The sequence below is a fragment of the Bubalus bubalis genome, chromosome 23 (assembly GCF_019923935.1).
Source record: "Bubalus bubalis isolate 160015118507 breed Murrah chromosome 23, NDDB_SH_1, whole genome shotgun sequence".
Classification (NCBI taxonomy): domain Eukaryota; kingdom Metazoa; phylum Chordata; class Mammalia; order Artiodactyla; family Bovidae; genus Bubalus; species Bubalus bubalis.
In genome coordinates, this window is record NC_059179.1 from 46571762 (window position 1) to 46591256 (window position 19495).

A 19495-nucleotide genomic window follows, 5' to 3' on the forward strand; every position below is an offset into this window, starting at 1 on the left:
TGTCAAGGTGTGAAAGATGACTAAGAAAGTAGGGGTTTTTTTTTTTTTTTTTTCTGTATTTTATCATATTTTTCAGTAAAATTGCTCTACAAAAAGGAACTTTTTGGAAGCCCATGGTATGGACCTAACAGAAGCAGAAGATATTAAGAAGAGATGGCAAGAATACACAGAAGAACGGTACAAAAAAGATCTTCATGACCCAGATAATCATGATGGTGTGATCACTGACCTAGAGCCAGACATCCTGGAATGTGAAGTCAAGTGGGCCTTAGAAAGCATCACTACGAACAAAGCTAGTGGAGGTGATGGAATTCCAGTTGAGCTGTTCCAGGTCCTGAAAGATGATGCTGTGAAAGTGCTGCACTCAATATGCCAGCAAATTTGGAAAACTCAGCAGTGGCCACAGGACTGGAAAAGGTCAGTTTTCATTCCAATCCCAAAGAAAGGCAGTGCCAAAGAATGCTCAAACTACCGCACAATTGCACTCATCTCACATGCTAGTAAAGTAATGCTCAAAATTCTCCAAGCCAGGCTTCAGCAATACGTGAACCGTGAACTTCCTGATGTTCAAGCTGGTTTTAGAAAACGCAGAGGAACCCGAGATCAAATTGCCAACATCCGCTGGATCATGGAAAAAGCAAGAGAGTTCCATAAAAGCATCTATTTCTGCTTTATTGACTATGCCAAAGCCTTTGACTGTGTGGATCACAATAAACTGTGGAAAATTCTGAAAGAGATGGGAATACCAGACCACCTGATCTGCCTCTTGAGAAATTTGTATGCAGGTCAGGAAGCAACAGTTAGAACTGGACATGGAACAACAGACTGGTTCCAAATAGGAAAAGGAGTTCGTCAAGGCTCTATATTGTCACCCTGCTTATTTAACTTATATGCAGAGTACATCATGAGAAACACTGGACTGGAAGAAACACAAGCTGGAATCAAGATTGCTGGGAGAAATATCAATAACCTCAGATAGGCAGATGACACCACGCTTATGGCAGAAAGTGAAGAGGAACTCAAAAGCCTCTTGATGAAAGTGAAAGTGGAGAGTGAAAAGGTTGGCTTAAGCTCAACATTCAGAAAACGAAGATCATGGCATCCGGTCCCACCACTTCATGGGAAATAGATGGGGAAACAGTGTCAGACTTTATTTTTCTGGGCTCCAAAATCACTACAGATGGTGACTGCAGCCATGAAATTAAAAGATGCTTACTCCTTGGAAGGAAAGTTATGACCAACCTAGATAGCATATTCAAAAGCAAAGACATTACTTTGCCAACAAAGGTTCGTCTAGTCAAGGCTATGGTTTTTCCTGTGGTCATGTATGAATGTGAGAGTTGGACTGTGAAGAAGGCTGAGCGCCGAAGAATTGATGCCTTTGAAGTGTGGTGTTGGAGAAGACTCTTGAGAGTCCCTTGGACTGCAAGGAGATCCAACCAGTCCATTCTGAAGGAGATCATCCCTGGAATTTCTTTGGAAGGAATGATGCTAAAGCAGAAACTCCAGTACTTTGGCCACCTCATGTGAAGAGTTGACTCATTGGGATTGGGGGCAGGAGAAGAAGGGGATGACAGAGGATGAGATGGCTGGATGGCATCACTGACTCGATGGACGTGAGTCTGAGTGAACTCCAGGAATTGGTGATGGACAGGGAGGCCTGGCGTGCTGCGATTCATGGGGTCGCAAAGAGTCGGACACAACTGAGCGACTGATCTGATCTGATCTGATCTTGCTTTTATTTAGAGGCTTCCCTGGTGGCTCAGATGGTAAAGACTCTGCCTGCAATGCAGGAGACCCAGGTTTGATCCTTGGGTTGGGAAGATCCCATGGAGAAGGGAATGGCTACCCACTCCAGTATTCTTGCCTGGAGAATTCCATGGACGGAGGAGCCTGGTGGGCTACGGTCCTTGGGGTTGCAGAAGAGTCAGGCAAAATCTTGCTTTTATATGTGTCCCACTAATTTTAAGTCTTTGATTACTCTAAAATAACATCGACACTAAGGTGAGAGGATGAACTTGAAAGAGTGGAACAATCAGGTGGTGTGGATTATGTCATGTTTTATGTGAAAAAATTTTCATCATGTACAGTTTGTGATCAGTATGGCCCTGGTCAGGGATTCATTGATGCCCGTCATCTCCTTTTCAAACACACTGCTGATTTTCCTTCTCATTCAGAGATTAATAATGAAAAGAAAGGTATGTTCAAGGTCAGTGTGTTCTTGCTATTGTTGTAAATGCTATAATCTTTTACAAAATAATGCTGCTTAGAAAAGATTGGGGTCACCCAAGTGGACCAGTGGCAAATTGTTTCTCTCTGTTTCTCCTTAATCTCTTTCAGCCTGAAAATACAAATGGTGTGCGATCTTGGGACCATGGTCTTGTAAATAGCACTGAGTTTGATTGATCTTCTTGGGGCTAGCAGTATGACTGGCTACATGTTACAGAAATAGATGAGGTTCGCTTGTTTCCCCCACTTGGCGTGGAACCCAGAGGAAGAGTCTGGAGCTTGTGCACTTGGTCTCTGCTTACTTATTTCATCCTTGGCGCCTTCTATCTCTCTGCCCCACTGTCCTTAGGAATCTCTGTCTGTCTCATGGCCCCAAAGTGGCTCCTGCTCCTCCTGGTGTCAAGACCTCACTGCAGGCTGCAGAGAAGGGAAGGTGGATGTCAACAGCTCTTTCAGTTACTTTCCTTAAGGAACATTGTCCCCACTGCCTACAGTGGGTCATGTGCTTCCCTCCTATTGGCCAGACTGGTCACATGACCATCCTAGATGCAAGGGAGATGGGAAAGAATTTATTGATGCTGGTGGCTCAGATGGTATAGCGTCTGCTCACAATGCAGGAGACCTGGGTTCGATCCCTGGGTCAGGAAGATCCCCTGGAGAAGGAAATGGCAACCCACTCCAGTACTCTTGCCTGGAGAATCCCATGGACAGAGGAGCCTGGTAGGCTCCAGCCCATGGGGTTGCAAAGAGTCGGACACGACTGAATGACTTCACTTTTCAACAAAATCAGGTTTCCTTTAGTAAAGTAGTGAAGAAGTATATATTGAATGGGCATTGACACTCTTTCTCATACCTTTAATCAGGAATTCCTGTTACCTGCCAGCGTAATATCCCTAACTTATCTCAGGTTAGTAACGCAGTGCAGTGGGTACAGAAGTGTCCAACTCTTTGCAACCCCCTGGACTGTAGCCCACCAGGGTCCTCTGTCCATGGAATTTTTCAGGTAATAATAGGGAAGTGGGTTGCATTTCCTGTTCCAGAGGATCTTCCCGACCCAGGGATCAAACCTGCATCTCCTGCATTGGCACAGGGATTCTTTACCACTGCGCCACCTGGGAAGCCCAAGTCCCAGCTTTGTAAATCCCATGTAATTAGGCCCCTGACAGCCTTTCTTCCTCGTTAGTTTTGGGGTCAGTCTGTGAGACTCATGTCTCCACTCTCTCTTTGACTTTGAGCCATTGAGCCCTAAGTGTTGCATAGGGTGATTCAGTCTTGTTGTGTCATGGAAACGGAGCGGAATACCGAACAGATCCTTGCCCGTGACCTCGGCAGTGTTTTATGTTTGGACATCCTTAGGAATGCCTTTGTTTTGGCTCTCGGCCGCACGGTGTTGGCAGAAACCTTGGTCCTGGTGCCGGCCTTTTTCCTGGAGTTGGGGGAGCCAGGCTTGATCCCCAGCTGAGTCTCTCTGCTGGGTTCATGTGTTTGTGAAGAGCTGAGGCCGTTCAGGACAAAAAGTGCCAAGAGTTGAGAACGCTATTAGAGCAGTTGCCAGAAGACTTCATGAACCTTCCAGGATCCTTGTCCTGATATCCCTGACCTCATCTCACCAGACACTGTCCCACCAGAATCCTTCCTTTCCAAGAGCCTAATGGGCTTTGGAGCCCTGACTGTCCCAGACTTTTAAAGTATATTGACCTTAGTTTCTCTCTAGTTTCTTAAATGTGTATCTTGGCCGCCTTTATGATTCTTGAGGGCAGACAAGGACATATGTTCCTTTCAGAACCTAGAACACAGTTGTAGTTGCATTGTATAAATATGATAGTGCTTAAATTTTAATCTGTAGTCTGAGATTTCTGAGAAGAATCTATGATAGGAAAAAAAAACCAGGATGTTGAAATCACAGACATGGGGCTAAAGTCTCTCAATTGTTTCTTGTCCTCAAATACCCTCCACCCAGAGACCCATTTTGGTAGTCCTCATTGTCTTCACAAAGCATTACATTGACATGAAATAATATTCCTATTGTGTATATACTGTTTAGGGGAAAAGCCGTCCTGTGTCCCGCCCAGTTTTCCGGGATGTTTGATTCCTAACAAGTTCTGAGCAACTCTGACGCATGGTTTTTTCAGGGGTGAGGGAGAAAGCAAACTCAGGTTCCCGTTTTCTTACCTGCAAAGCATCTATTACCTTGAGAGAAAAACAATTGTGCTCACAGCTGGAATCAAGTGTGTTTTTCTATTTGCAGTTGAAATAAACTTCGGAGGTCTTTTGTTTTTCTTCTCCTTTCAAACAGGTATGCTGTGCTTTCACATAATGTAGTAGCTTTGTAAAATTCCACGTTAATTGACAGTAATTACTCTTCTGGAGAAGAAAGGGGTGAAACGTTGGAGATGAAGATATTGAAACTAATCCTTGTCACCCCACTTGCTTTCTCACTATACAAATCCATACTTTGTTTGTTTGTTTAGAAATGAGAACAGCATTTTTAAAACTCTGGTCCAAAAACATTTGGTTCTTGGGGAACCCACGGAGAGACTCCTGACAGCCAGGGGCACTTCTCCGCTGGTTTGGCTTGTCTGTGCTTTCTGTGTGGGTGGATCACATTAGCTGGAAAGCCGGAAAACAGACGCAGCCTGCACGAGGCTGTCTGAATCCAGTCACTGAAGCTGGTTATTGCTGCCTTCTGCCTGTCTCACCTGGTGTTAGCTTCCTGAATAGTCACTGATCATGAATAAGTTGTAGATCTGTCATTTTGGTATCATTTCCTCGGCCACAATTGTAGGATGTGGTTAATAAACAAAGGTCAAGCTGTTCCTCGTTAATGGGTACTTAACAACGTTTAACTAGAGCAAGGTATGATGACTAGGCTTTGTCTGTGTATTTACCAGTCGCCCTCTGAGTCCTTTCCTCTTACCCACCTCAGTGTGGGTTGAACAAGGGACTCTTGGTTTATTCATCTCTAGAGACCTCGCCTTCCTTACAGAAAGGGGCTCCAAAGTGCTTGCTGTAAAATACTACCATATATATCTTTTAAATGGTGGTTGGCAGCAGAAGAATTAATAATTAAATTTTCATTCTTGAGGGATTCCTAGTGGAATATTAAATATAAGAAAGACCCATGAATTGTACCTTGTAGATTTTGAAGCTGTATTATTGGGGGCATGCAGATTTAGAACTGTGATCTCTTTGTTGTGAACTTACTGCTTAATGTGAAAATGTTCCCTTTATCTTTTGGTTAGTATTTTTGCAGAATACCATTTCCCATTCTTTTACTTTCAACCTTCCTGTGTTCTTATATTTAAGGTGTGTCTCTTATACACAATATAGAGTTGGTTTTTTTTTTATTTTATCCAGTGTAAAAATCCTTTTAATTGACTATTTAGTTCATCTATATATAATACACTCAGGTAACATATTAAGTTTATATCAATTGTCTTTCTATTAATTTTGTTTTGCTCATCTATATTATGCTTTTTTCTGCCTTCTTTTGTACCAATCAAAATTTTCTTTTCCTCTCCCATTTTCTCTCTCTTGTGTTATTATTGTCATGCATTTCAAGTCTACAAATACCCTAAGCTTCATAAAGCATTGCTATTATTGTTTTGTATAGTCGGCATTCATTCGATATGTTTTATACTTATCGTTGTTTTTCGATCTTTCTTTTAATTTTATGTTTCTCTATAGAATTATTTTCCTTAAGTGCAGAGGAATCATGTAGTGTTTCTTTTGGTATAAGTCTGATGCAGGTTTTGTTTTATGAAAATTGTTGGTTTCGTCTTTGTTTTTGAAGGATGTTTTCATTTAATAGAGAATTCTAGATTGACAGCTGTTTTCTCCTTGTAGGTGTTATTTTCTCCTTTGGTTTCCATCATTTCTGGTGAGAAGTCAGCTTTCAGACTTACTGCTACATCTTTGAAGCTAATGGTGTCTTTAACAACTCTTTTCTAGCTATGTTTGCCATTTTTCTTTTTTTTTCCTGTGGTTATTAGCAGTTTTACTATGGGTTGCATAGAAATGTTTTGCTTTTTATCTACCCTACGTTGGATTCTGAGAGTTTCTTGAATTTTGGATTGTCGCTTGTCTTAGTTTCAACAAGTTCATGGCCGTTATCGCTTCTAACGTTGCATTTGTCAAACTGTGCCTGTCATTTTCTTCTGTAACTTCAGTTACATGTATCTGAGCTCTTCAATATGTCCTATGTATCTTAGCACACGTTTCTGTTTTCTTTCTCTTCTGTTTATTTTCCTGTTGATTGTCTTCCATTTCACTGATTCTAACAATGTCTAATCTCAATTTTACCCATACAATGAATTCTTTATTTTAGATATTGTATTTTCGTTTCAGAATTTTCATCTTTTTTTATACATTCATTTTTCTAAAAGAATTTTTTTATCTTGCCTCCTGTTTTCTCCATCTCTCTATTTTCCATATTTCCAGTTTTCTATGTTTTCCATCTTTTCTGTTTTACAGTATAATGCTATAATGCTTATATATATTTTGACATTCTTGTGACAAGATGTAACTACTTGCTAACTACAGTATCTTGACCACCTGGGTATCTGTTTCTGTTGTCTTTTCCTTCTTTAATTTGGCCACATGGTATTTTGCTGTGTTTAGTAGCTTGTTTGAATATGGGACTGTGAACATATACAACTGTCAAAGCCCAAGGTGATGTGATCTTCTTCTAGAGAGGACTGATCTTTTCTAGGCAGAGAAAGTGGACTGAACGCTTAGGCTACAGAGGCTGTGTGTAGCCTTTGTAAGCCTCAGTCTTATGCAGTTTTCCTTTGGTTTTCCAGGGCTTTCAACTGAGAGTCTGCTGTGTTATCTGGGCCCTTCTCCCTGGCATTTTTCAAACTGAGTTCTTTATCTCTGGAGACTGATAAAAACTCTACTTTGCTTTACAGATGTTTTCAGTTTGGTTTTCAGTCCCCTGCCCATTGAGCCTTAGGAATTGGCAGATATACTGGGGCAGAGGGGGTGGAGGAGAATGGCTGAGTATATGCTAGAAACTTCCCCAAGTATTTGCACCAGTCTGCCGAACTGTGCTTAATTTTACCAGCAGGCAGAAATTCATGACTTCATAAGTGTCGTTGTTGGGTACTGTTTATACAAGCCCCTCTTTGAAAGTCTTTTGCAAAACAGATACACCAGGTTGCAATTCCCCATTTTAGACAGACTTTGTTTCCTTACAATGGAACTCATTTAAATATAAGATTACCTCTAGGGTAATTAATTATCACTTAGTTTACAAAATTTTCCATTGTACACAAGTTTTCAGGTATGGTATACTTTTAATTAGGCAGAAAGCTAGTCTATATTAATAAAACATCTGCGTTGCAGCATTTTAAAATGCAAATGTGTTGGTTTTTAGTAACACGGCAGCTTGAAGTATCTGCTAATAAATTATTTATAGATGAAACTTATTTACAATTAGCAACATGTATTTGCATGCATGGAACCAATGTACAACTTCTTTATTATCCATTTATTGAATATGTTCTACCTTTTGAATGTTTTCCCAGAACCACCAATTCTATGATGAAAGAATATCATTCAATGATAATATAGTATCATTACTCTGAGATCAAGTAATTTTTTGCATTTATTCTTACAGTGTCATTTTTGAATGATTCTGAAATCATGGTAAACTTGTTGTCTTTGTGATAGTCTGTTATGTGACATGGGTTTAAGAAACACGGGCAGGATATACCCTGAAATGTTAATGATGAGATCTCTGCGGGGCAACATTAAAGCTAGATTTCTCCCTTCTTCCTTCCTCTCTGTCCTCCTTCCCCTTTCTCTCCTTCCCTCCCTTTTTACTACATTTCTCTGGTTTTCAGACTTGTAGAATGTAGACAAAAGACAATAAATAGAGTGACTGAAGATCAGCTTCTTCAGCACAGAGGCAGACCTTCCTAGCTGCATGGTCCAGATGATATCCTCACTGCCAAGTCCTCTCCCTTGTTCCGTGGACGCTGAGGACGTTCTGTCCTGGTCTACCTTACCAGCCCAGCAGCACCTTTAGCGTCTGTGGACTCAGGAGCAGAAAGCGGCCGTGTGCCGTGTGCCTGGCCCACAGATCTGTGTGTTCCTTTGCAGGCTCTATGAGAACAAAGGAGAGGCTGATTTCGTGGAGTCCCTGGTGCAGCTCTTCCGGTCCATCAGCGATATGATGAGCAGCGTGTCGGACCAGACCGTCCGGGTGAAGGTAGGCCCTCGGGTGTGGCAGCGCCGACTGCATGCGGGCCGCTCTTAGACGCGGGGTTCCCTGCGGGCCCAGGAAAGCAGGGACTGCGCGTCCTACGAAACCTGGACTTCCCAGGAGTGGCTTTGCCATGACCGTAATCGTGGTGCCTGTATTGGGATTCTCTTTTTTTTCTCTGTAGCTGCTCTTAAATTTTGCTACCATTGCTCTTGTTTTTTTTTTCTTTTATTAAATTTGATTGTTTAAAATTTGGCTGCGCCGCTCAGCATGTGGGATCTTAGTTCCCCAACCAGGGATCGAACGCATGCCCCCTGCAGTTGAAGCGTGGAGTCTTAACCGCTGGACCGCCAGGGAAGTCCCTGCCATTGCTCTTTGTCTCTCCGTGGGGAGAGGGTCTCAGTTTCCTCATGGAAGGGTGGGGAAGTGGATGAGAACAGTGTTTTTGTGTCTGTTGTCAGGGCATCTCAGTATCTGAGCGGGAGTGGGAGGCTGAGGCTGTAGGGGCCCCAGGCATCCGCCAGACCTCAGGCGAAGCTGTGCCCATAGTGGTACGTCTTTGTCCTCCAGTGAGTCGGGATCCAGCCTTCCCGTGGTCCTGCTCTTCTCATCACCTCATTATCTGTTCTTGCCCTGTGGTCTTCTGTGGGATCAAGATGCCTTTATCCCAAAGGTGGGGTCTGGGTGGTCTTCAGGACATGTTAGGGGTAGAGGTGCCAGGGGGCAGGGCATGGGGGAAGCCCACAGATCAACCCGGAGCCCACACACTCCCTAGCATCCCCCTTTCTGGAAATTTCCATGTGGCTGACTTACTGTGGAAGAAGCCATGTAGTCTGCATGTGTTGCCCATGCTGATTCCTTCCGAGGACAAGAGTCTTCCAAATGATTAACTCGTAGCTTTCGTTCCACTGCTTCCTGAAGCCTGCTGTGTTCTCATGTTCCTCTTTGAATGTTCTTTTAATGTGTCATTTCAGAAAGCATCCTTATGGCTATTGTCTTAAAACTGTTGTGGGAAAGTGATTTTCCAGCTTTTAAGTCTCGAACAAAGATGTCCGTGTGCTCAGGTGTGTGTTGCACTGCTGTGACCGGGGGAACCAGTGTCACTTAACGTGAGGAGTCATAACGATCCTTTCATCTCAGAGGTGACGCTGCTGTCTGGAGGAGCTGTGGTCCCTTAGCATCATTTCTGTCGTGATGTAGAGCTGGTGGTCCACAGAGAACGCTGCATCGTGCCTATTTTCAAGTTGTGGCTTAATTATTTTGGCAACTTACTGCCTGAAAGTGAAAGTCACTCAGTTGTCTCTGACTTTTTGGCGACCCCATGGACAGTAGCCCGCCAGGCTCCTCTGTCCATGGAATTCTCCAGGCAGGAATACTGGAGTGGTTTGCCATTTCCTTCTTCACAGAATCTTCCTATCCCAGGGATTAAACCCAGGTCTCCTACATTGCGGACAGATTCTTTACCATCTGAGCCACCAGGGAAGCCCAACTTATTGCCTAAAGCTGCCTTATTGTTCTGAGGTTAAAATTAACAGTGTGTTTGGTACATTTGCTCCTAAATCCTGTGGCATTTCGGAAAAAACAGAGGCTGGGAGTCTAAGAATAGATACAAATGACAGGAAGCCCAGAAATTCTTTTAGATTTTTGAGCCCAGAAATTCTTTTAGATTTCTAAATATACTGTTAGATTATTAACTTTGATTGGGCTTGACTTGTGTCTGCCCACCTCCCTGGATGTCAAGACATTTAGTAACTGTAGACTTGGAAGTCCTTCCTTTGGTGGGTGTTTTATTATAAGACACGGTGAATTCAGTGACGTTTGTGCGTTGATGCAAGGCTTACATCTGCAAGACAGATGACTGAGTGTTGTGTGAAATGTTGCCACCCTTCTGCTAATTTTGTATTTTGTTCTTTCACAATAGGTGCTTTCTCAGCTTCCCAAAGTTAAGAATTCCCATCATGGGATCCTGTTTTTCTGTAGTTTTTAACTTTCTAAGTTTTGCTCTGTGGAAATGGAAGTACAATTGTGAGTCATCTCACGTAGAGGAATTATGAAAAAAGCCTTTCTTGGGGGTTAAACTTTGTTTCCTGGGGTGGCCCTGGTTGGCTGCTTTGATCTAGGAGGTGATCTGCAGGCACCCATTTGTGAGTCAGAAGGTCAGCGTGGTCCATGCCTTCCTGGTGTCGTTCAGGGTGACTTGATGTGACCGCTCTGAGCTCCCTGCTGGCACCTCCTCAGAACTGAAGCCACCACTTCAGTTAGGAGTGAGTCAGGAGGTCAGCCTGGTCCCTGCCTTCCCGGTGTCGTTCAGGGTGACTTGATGTGACCACTCTGAGCACCCTGCTGTCACCTCCTCAGAACTGAAGCCACCACTGACACCCACCTTCTGGATTCAGGTTAGCATTTTACATCTCAGTAAAGGGGGAGGCAAGAGAAGATTCAGATCATAATTAACTTCAGGAAACACACGGAATCCGCGTGGAAGTTTCAACATATATTTAGTCTAAAAGCTTCTGTCTGCACATCAGATGACCCCTTTCACCTGCCAACAGCCGTCCCCAGACATTCTCTGCAGGTGCTTCGCGGAGCCCTCTTGGCCATCACACTTCCCCGTGTCCTCCTCCCCGTGAGCTGACCCTTGGACCTGTGGCCAGTGTCTTCTGCTTCTGTTCTCTGCTCCACCCCCGTGTGGTCACTGTCTGCCTCTCCTCCAGGTATGCCCCAGTGACCCTTCACCTGCGGCCTCTCCAAGCCAAACGTGGTCATTGCCTTCCATTGCTGTCTCTTCCTCTGCTCACCATGACCGTGACTGCGCTGAGCCAGGTGCTCAAGTGCTCTGGATGACGTTATGGCAGCCCCTCTCTGTACCCTCTATGCCCTCGGTGCTGTGCCTGACCATCTTGTTCCCTGACTATATTTCAGCGTTTCCCCAAACTCACATCCGGCGATGGCCTTTTTCTCAGGAAGTCGTGATGTTCTCCAGCTGCCTGGAGAAATGGGTCAGCTTCCAGTTTCTGCTTCACAGTCAATGCAGTCAACTCTCCTAGCCTTTGGTTCTTAGGAACACAAGTAGAGCATCCCTCTGGATGCCCAGAAGCCTCTGGAAGGATGGATTCCAACAGTGGCTAGAAAGAAGCATGAACTCCAACGGCTGGAACAGCCACAGCTGATGTTCACTGATCACTTGCTGTTCTGAGTGCTTTCTTATCTTTAGCATCTTGTGTGATCCTTAAGAGTAACCCTGTTCCACGGTATGGTCATGGATTTTAGATGAAGACACCTAGAGTTATTAATGAACTTGCCCAAGGTTGTGGGACTGGGTGTATGGATGATGGAGGCCCAGATTGCCTGGTTCCAGAGCCACATTCCGTTCCCTTAGAGAGTGTCCCTGGGCACCAGTGATCCCATGGATCAGAAACAGAACCCATGACCGATCATCCACATTGACAGATAGCAGGTCTGGATCATATCCTCTAGGGCTGGAAAGACGTCAGCTTCACTCCCCATGGAGCTTTTCATTGAAATGGATATGTCCTAAGTTTTGTTTTGGGGGGCAGTGTAAAGCAACTAAAAAACTTTGACACCGTGCCCTAGACGTTGGCTTTGTCCGAAGGAGGATAAAGGCAGTTCAGTGGGGCTGGTCCTGAGGCTTCCTGAGGGGTCTCAATGATGGCCCCCCCCACCCATGTTTACTGCAGGGGCTTCTGTTTCTTTACCACACGTGGATCTCAGTGCTAGATTTGGGGCATTTGGGGTGTAGCCATCAGAATTAATACAAGCACTGACATTTTAACTCCAGTCCACAAATCTTACAGCTCTGTGGGATTATCCTAGAAAAGACTACCCTGCAAACTGGGCACAGTCTGCCCAGAGGATTCTAGAACCTTCTATCGAGGGCTACAGTGATGCTTATCTACAGGAAAAAATGCATTGCTGTGTGTGGTGTGTGTGTGAAGCTGGAAAGTCTTTCATGCAGCAGTGCTTACCCCTTATCCCATGTGATGTATTCTGGCATTTTCTATTCTATTCTGGTATTTTTTAGTCTATTCTGAACTAATGTATTTCACTAAAAAAAATTGCTGGTTGACAGGCGCTAAATTTATTTCCTAAAGAGCAAGTGTATCTCAACCCACATTTGAAAAACACTGTTCTTTACCATTCTTTCTATTTCTTTCGCCGTCTCTCCTGTTTGGTTTCGTATGAAATATAATTAGTTTTCTGTGTGTCTTCCATCGTCAAGTAAAGGCACAGGTCCCTGGTGCCCAGTGAATTTCTTGCCCAGCGTGTAGTCTGGACTGGGGCGAGGATGGATTGAATTTGAGGCCCCTGAGCAGAGCTGGGCACATAGACACATGAGACTTTGCCATCCTTCCAGGGGGTTGTTCCTGGGGCACCAGCTTCCTCGCCTCTCACCTTTCTCGCTACTGGTGGTCCCACGTCTGCCTGGCCTTCTCTAGAAGGAAGTGTGTTGGAAATAAGCTGTATTGTTATAGTAGTAAATGCAGTTGTGGGATGGTCTTTGCCCTCCAATCAGTATGGTTTTCATTTGCTTAAAAATTAATATCTGGACTTGAAGTACACATAATTGTCTTTTATTTTATTTAAAATTTTTCCTTATCAAGAGTTTTGGCTACTTTATGTCCATTTCTAAGCTAGCATCTGGGGTTCATGACTGCTTCTCACGAACTTGTAAGTTTCAAATATGTTTGCCCTCTGAAAAACTCTCTGAATGTCTTAGATCTTGATTGTGCTTGCTCAGTTTTGTCCGACTCTTTGTGACCCCAGGGACTGTAGCCTGCCAGGCTCTTCTGTCCATGGGATTCTCCAAGCAAGAATACTGGAGTGGGTTGACATTTCCTCCTCCAGGGGATCTTCCAGATCCAGGGATTGAACCCACGTTTCTTGAGTCTCTTGTGTTGGCAGATGGGCTCTTTACCACTAGAGCCATCAGGGAAGTCCAGGAATGATGACAAACAAATAATACGATTTCCTTGCAGATGAGAAACCCCTGTTTCACAGGTAACTGCTGACCTGTTCAGGGCCTCTGCTCTAGCAATAGCAGCTCCGCCTTGGCCCCTATTTCCCGAACCCCTCTATCTTCCACTTCATGTGCTGAATTCAAGATTTCTATAAGGATGTGAAGTCTTACCAGTTTTAAACAAATCAGGGATTTGTTGTGTCCTTGAGCTCAGTATAAATGTAAAATGTGATCTTGTTAGAAAAGTGGAAAATGCCAAAAAGTCAATTAAGAAAAACAAGACTCACTTGTCTTCTCACTGCCCATAAATTACAGTGTCAGCGTGTTTTTCTTTCTAATTATGGACTTTTCCTCCTAACTTCGCATCATCATGTGTCTATGATGATGTATAAGATTACATATATATGTGTACAGATATTTACATACACATGTGAATGTTTATATATACATACTTTTACAACTTGCCTTTTATTCACATACATTTACATATATCCTTTAGTATTTTTGAAGAACATCTATTCATTTACTGATTTAATTGGAGGATGATTGCTTTACAGTGTTGTGAAAGTTTCTGTTGCACAGCAACATGAAGGAGCCAGAAGTATACACATCTCCCCTCCCTCTGGGAGCCTCCCCATCCTCCTGCTCTGGGTCATCATAGAGCGTGGAGCTGAGCTTTCTGTGCTATATAATGCAGATTCCCCCTAGCTATCTGTTTTACACATGGTCATGTATATATGCCAATTGGCTACTCTCTCATTTTGTCCCATCTTCCCCTTCCCCCACTGTGCCCACCATGAAGGACATCTTTTTTAAGGTTATGTTGCTTCATGGTTGTGTCATAGATTATTTTACTAGTTTTCTGCTATAGTTGGGCACTTAGATTGTTTCTAGCTTTCCTCTCCGTGAACAGTGCCTCAGTAACCTCCCGGGCAGGCCCTTTCTCTATAGCAAAGATCTTGTTCTGTCTGCTTAGCTGGGCCCATCCAGATTTGCAAATGCTCTGAAGGTCCATGAGGCCGGGAGCAGAGCTGCCAGAACTCGCTGCCCTCCCGGTGAATCTGCGCCCTTCTCACCTGGGCTGTGACTCGATGCCCTCCCGGTGAATCTGCGCCCTTCTCACCTGGGCTGTGACTCGCTGCCCTCCCGGTGAATTTGTGCCCTTCTCACCTGGGCTGTGACTCGCTGCCCACCTGGTGAATCTGCGCCCTTCCCTCCCGGGCTGTGGTGTTCCATGTGATGGCCTGCCCTTCATGCTAGAGCCCAGGTTCTGTCTGGGATTCCACTCGTCCCCTGCTTCGTGGGACTGAGAACTGGACTGCAGTCTGCAGTGTTGGGTGCACCGGGAGCTATTTGATCCTAGGGAGTCACCTGCTTACATAACCTTGATGTCTCCATGCAGGATTGCTGGCTGAATCAGGTAAGGAGATGAGAGTTCTGCTGAGTCCAGTTCCTTTAGCTCAGATGGTTCTGGACCCCAAGGAAGCCAGCCAGTGAGATATGGGAACCATCATAGTTGTTATTGTTCAGTCACTAAGTTGTGTCTGACTCTTTGTGACCCCATAGACTGCAGGATGCCAGGCTTTCCTGTCCTTCACTAGCTCCTGAGTTTGCTCAGATTCATTGAGTTAGTGATGCTGTCTAACCATCTTATCTTCTACCATCCCTTTCTCCTTTTGCCTTCAGTCTTTCCCAGCATTAGGGTCTTTTCTAATGAGTCAGCTCTTCGCATTAGGTAGCCAAAGTATTGGAGCTTCAGCTTCAGCATCAGTCCTTCCAGTGACTCTTCAGGGTTGATTTCCTTTAGGATTGACTGGTTTGATCTCCTTGCAGTCCAAGGGACTCTCAAGAGTCTTCTCCAGCACCACAGTTTGAAAGCATCAATTCTTTGGTGCTTAGCCTTCTGTATGGTCCAGGTCTCACATCTGTACCTGATTACTGGAAATACCATGGCTTTTAATATATGGACCTTTGTTGGCAAAGTGATGTCTCTGCTTTTTAATACACTGTCTAGGTTTGTCATAGCTTTCCTTCCAAGGGGCAACCATCAGAGATAAGGATGTATTCTAAATACATGAGGAGCGTCAGAGCCATGCTGACCCTGGGACCATAGCTGTTTGGGCCCCAGAGGGGCTAGAGCTTCTCAGCTCCCAGTGTGTGTACACATATCACCTGGAGGTCTTGTGAAAGTGCAGATTCCCTCCTAGTCATTCCCGGGAGTGCTGCTGGTGTTGATCCTTGGCCAATCTTTGAGGTGGGCGTGGCCAGGACTCATGTGCTTAGGACCATCCTGGCTGCCCCAGAGTGGAGGACGGGGGAGTGGGAGTCTGGGCAGGTGCTGATGTTCCCCTGCAGGCTGTCTTCACCTGTGTACTAGCTCTCCGCTGCCCAATGTTCTAGACTGTTCTGATTTCACAAGTTTTCCATTTATACAGATGATAAGACACAAGTGAAGTCATGACTCACATCAAAAAAGAAGCAGCAGCAGTAAGAACAAATAAAGGGAAGAAAATATTCTAGGGCATTTGCTTGGTAAACCTTTGGCTCAAAATGCTTCCAGTTGTTCATTTCCATGCTGCTTTCCAGTCTGTGGTTTCTAGACTCCTCAGAGTTCCAGAGTCTGGCTAAGTGATTTGAACTCACCTGACACGGGGGCTTCCAGCTGCCTCCAATTTATAATTTGGAAAGCATTTGCCCAGTGTTGGATTTCTGGAATCTCCTTCTTGGCCAGAGTTCCTGGTGGGGAGTTCCACAGTCTTCTTGGCTACTGTCCTAGGAGACTTGAGAGACCACCCACGTGGGCAGACTTTGTCTGGAGCTGTCTGGATGGAGACAATGTTTCTTAGCCTTCTGCCTCCCCACCCCCATTTGAAGTGGGTAGGACTTTGCAGCAGTAGCGGAAATGCAGCCTTAGAGGCAAGATGATTTCTGTTCTCCACTCTCAGCAAACCAGCAGTTTATATTGCTTTTCTACCTAAATCATGGTGTATGTGCATGAGAGAGTTTTTAGACTTACACCCAGATAAGATTCACTTTACCCCCTTTTATCATTATTTCATGATCTCCTTTTTGTGTTCACTTTTTACCCAAGTTATGGTGCACATGCCTGAGAGTTTTTGTATCAGTTGTTACAACCTAGATACAATTTGCTTTACTCCATTTTTATCATTGTATCATGAGTGTTTTTCCATATTAATGAGTAGTTATAATCATATATATACTGGCTCTATACCAGTTCAGAACAGATGCCTGAATTGATGTGCGTTTGTTTGCTTAATCAAATGATATTTCGTCATCCTAATTTTTCCACTGTTGAATACTGCGATTTTTGCTTTTAGCATTTTAAGTCTGGTAAGTTCAGTCGCTCAGTCATGTCCGACTCTTTGCCACCCCATGAACAGCAGCACGCCAGGCCTCCCTGTCCATCACCAACTCCCAGAGCTTAGTCAGACTCATGTCCATTGAGTTGATGATGCCATCCAACCATCTCATCCTCATCCCCTTCTCCTCCTGCCCTCAATCTTTCCCAGCATCAGGGTCTTTTCAAATGAGTCAGCTCTTCGTATCAGGTGGCCAAAGTATTGGAGTTTCAGCTTCAGCATCAGTCCTTCCAATGAACACCCAGGACTGATTTCCTTTGGGATAGACTGGTTGGATCTCCTTGCAGTAAGGGACTCTCTAGAGTCTTCTCCAATACCACAGTTCAAAAGCATCAATTCTTCTGCACTCAACTTTGTGTATAGTCCAACTCTCACATCCATACATGACCACTGGAAAAACCGTAGCCTTGAATAGATGGACCTTTGTTGGCAAAGTGATGTCTCTGTTTTTTAATATGCTGTCTAGGTTGATCATAACTTTCCTTCCAAGGAGTAAGTGTCTTTTAATTTCATGGCTGCAATCACCATATGCAGTGATTTTGGACCCCAGAAAAATAAAGTCAGCCACTGTTTCCCCATCTATTTGCCATGAAGTGATGGGACCAGATGCCATGATCTTAGTTTTCTGAATGTTGAGCTTTAAGCCAATGTTTTCACTCTCCTCTTTCACTTTCATCAAGAGGCTCTTTTAGTTCTTCACTTTCTGCCATAAGGGTGGTGTTATCTGCATATCTGAGGTTATTGATGTTTCTCCTGGCAATCTTGACTCAAGCTTTTGCTTCTTCCAGCCCAGCGTTTCTCATGATATACTCTGCATATAAGTTAAATAAGCAGGGTGACAATATACAGCCTTGACGTACTCCTTTTCCTATTTGGAACCAGTCTGTTGTTCCACGTAGTGAACATGGAACTGTTCATGTTTAAGCCTGTAGTGAATGATTTTATTGAGAAGTACTTGGTGGCATTGATCTTTCATTTAATTTTGTGATGAATTTCCTCCGTGTTGATTACCACATATTCCTACCTCTGTCGGATTAACAGCCTCTGATTTGAGATTGCAGGATTCCAGGCCCTTCCCAGCCGCCTGGTCTGTCCCGTGGTGATGCTCACGGGTGGAAAAGTGCTCCATTTTAGTTCTTGGCCTCAGTGTTCAGGCCCTGAAGCGACTGCCGTCCCCTTGCCCTGCCTTTGGCCTTCCGGGGCCTCTGCCTGGCTCCCTGCACCTGCTCTCTGCCTCCTGTGTGTCCCCTGCCATTGGACCAGACGCAACCCAGCCTCTTCTCCTTGCGCCGTTGCAGCCAGGGTTTATTCTGTGCTCTGTGAAAATGGGCAGGTCTCATGGATGGCTTTATGTGTAGCACATGTCATTTATTTACTCATTTGTTTCAAAAATTCATTTACTCATATGTTCATTCTGTGTGCCAGGCACTGGACACACAGCATATATGACACAGATGTGAGCTGTGTCCTCATGATGATTATATTTAAGTCAGTGAGACAGATATAAATTAAATCACCCAACCCATAAGTGTGTAGTTGTATGGTTTTAAGCACAGCATAGACATGAATCTCTAATTTGAGATTGTCTTGTGTCCTGTTGAGGGAAGTAAGGGATAGGATGACAAGGCATATCAGGGGTTAGGGTTAGGTGGGAGGTTGTTTCAAGGAAGGTTTGACTTCCCTGTGGCTCAGACGGTAAAGCATCTGCCTACAGTGCAGGACACCCGGGTTCAATCCCTGGGTTGGGAAGATCTCCTGGAGAAGGAAATGGCAACCCCCTCCAGTATTCTTGCCTGGAAAATCCCATGGACGGAGGAGCCTGGTAGGGCTACAGTCCATGGGGTCGCAAAGAGCTGGACATGACTGAACGACTTCACTTTCCTTTCAGGAGTGAAAGAAGCACTAGGTGGGGGAACATGTCCTGGGTGGAAGAGCAGCCTGGAACGTCTTTGCTGCTTTCAAGGACTGGCCATACGATCAGCAGTTGTGGGTGGACAGGTGGGTCGTGAGGCCGGGTGGGATGTTTGGAGAGCGTAGGGAAACGGGTGAGCATGTGAGGGCAGAGCCCTGTGGTCCCACTCAGGATCCGTGGACACCACAGGAGAGGTCATGGTCAGGCCTGACTTGGCTTCTCAAAGGCCATTTGGCTGCTGTCTACAGAAGGGATGGGGGCAGCCGTGATAAGGTGAGAGGCTGACATCAGGTCTGGGTGATTGGTCCTGTGTTGGGCTGGACTACAGTGAGGTCCTCGACACTGTTCACACCCAGGGCCCATCCTTCTTGCTTGGCCGTGGGGCTGTCTTGCACACCAGAGATATTTAGCAGAATCTCTGGCCTCCACACACTATATGCAGTTCCTTGAATGACGACCAGAGATGTGTCCGGACATTGGTAAGTGTCTCCTGGGGTTGGGGTTGGGGGCAAAATGGCCTGTGGCTGAGACATTGGGTTCCTGGATTGGTGACGAGTGTTGAGAGGGGAGTTGAGACTTGCTGGTGTCGTTTACAGACTGGTGGTGGCTCTGATGTGGGAGGTGAGAAAACGCAGAGGGGGTGTCGTCTCCCAAATCTTTAGCTTAAGCTACTGTGTGATGGAGAGACAGGGCTTCCTTGGTGGCGCAGTGGTCAAGAATCTGCCTGCTGATGCAGGAGATGCAGGTTCGATACCTGGGTTGGGAAGATCCCCTATAGGAGGAAATGG

General features: G+C 44.9%; 1 protein-coding gene across 2 annotated transcripts in view; it reads left to right on the forward strand.

The window, feature by feature from the left end:
- DOCK1 (dedicator of cytokinesis 1) overlaps window positions 1-19495 on the forward strand; it is a 559970-nt gene that overhangs the window by 122889 nt on the left and 417586 nt on the right. For both annotated transcript variants that reach the window (XM_025273840.3, XM_025273841.3), the window contains exon 23: window positions 8335-8443. In XM_025273840.3, coding sequence (XP_025129625.1) covers window positions 8335-8443 — 109 coding nt within the window. The remainder of the gene's footprint in view (window positions 1-8334; window positions 8444-19495) is intronic.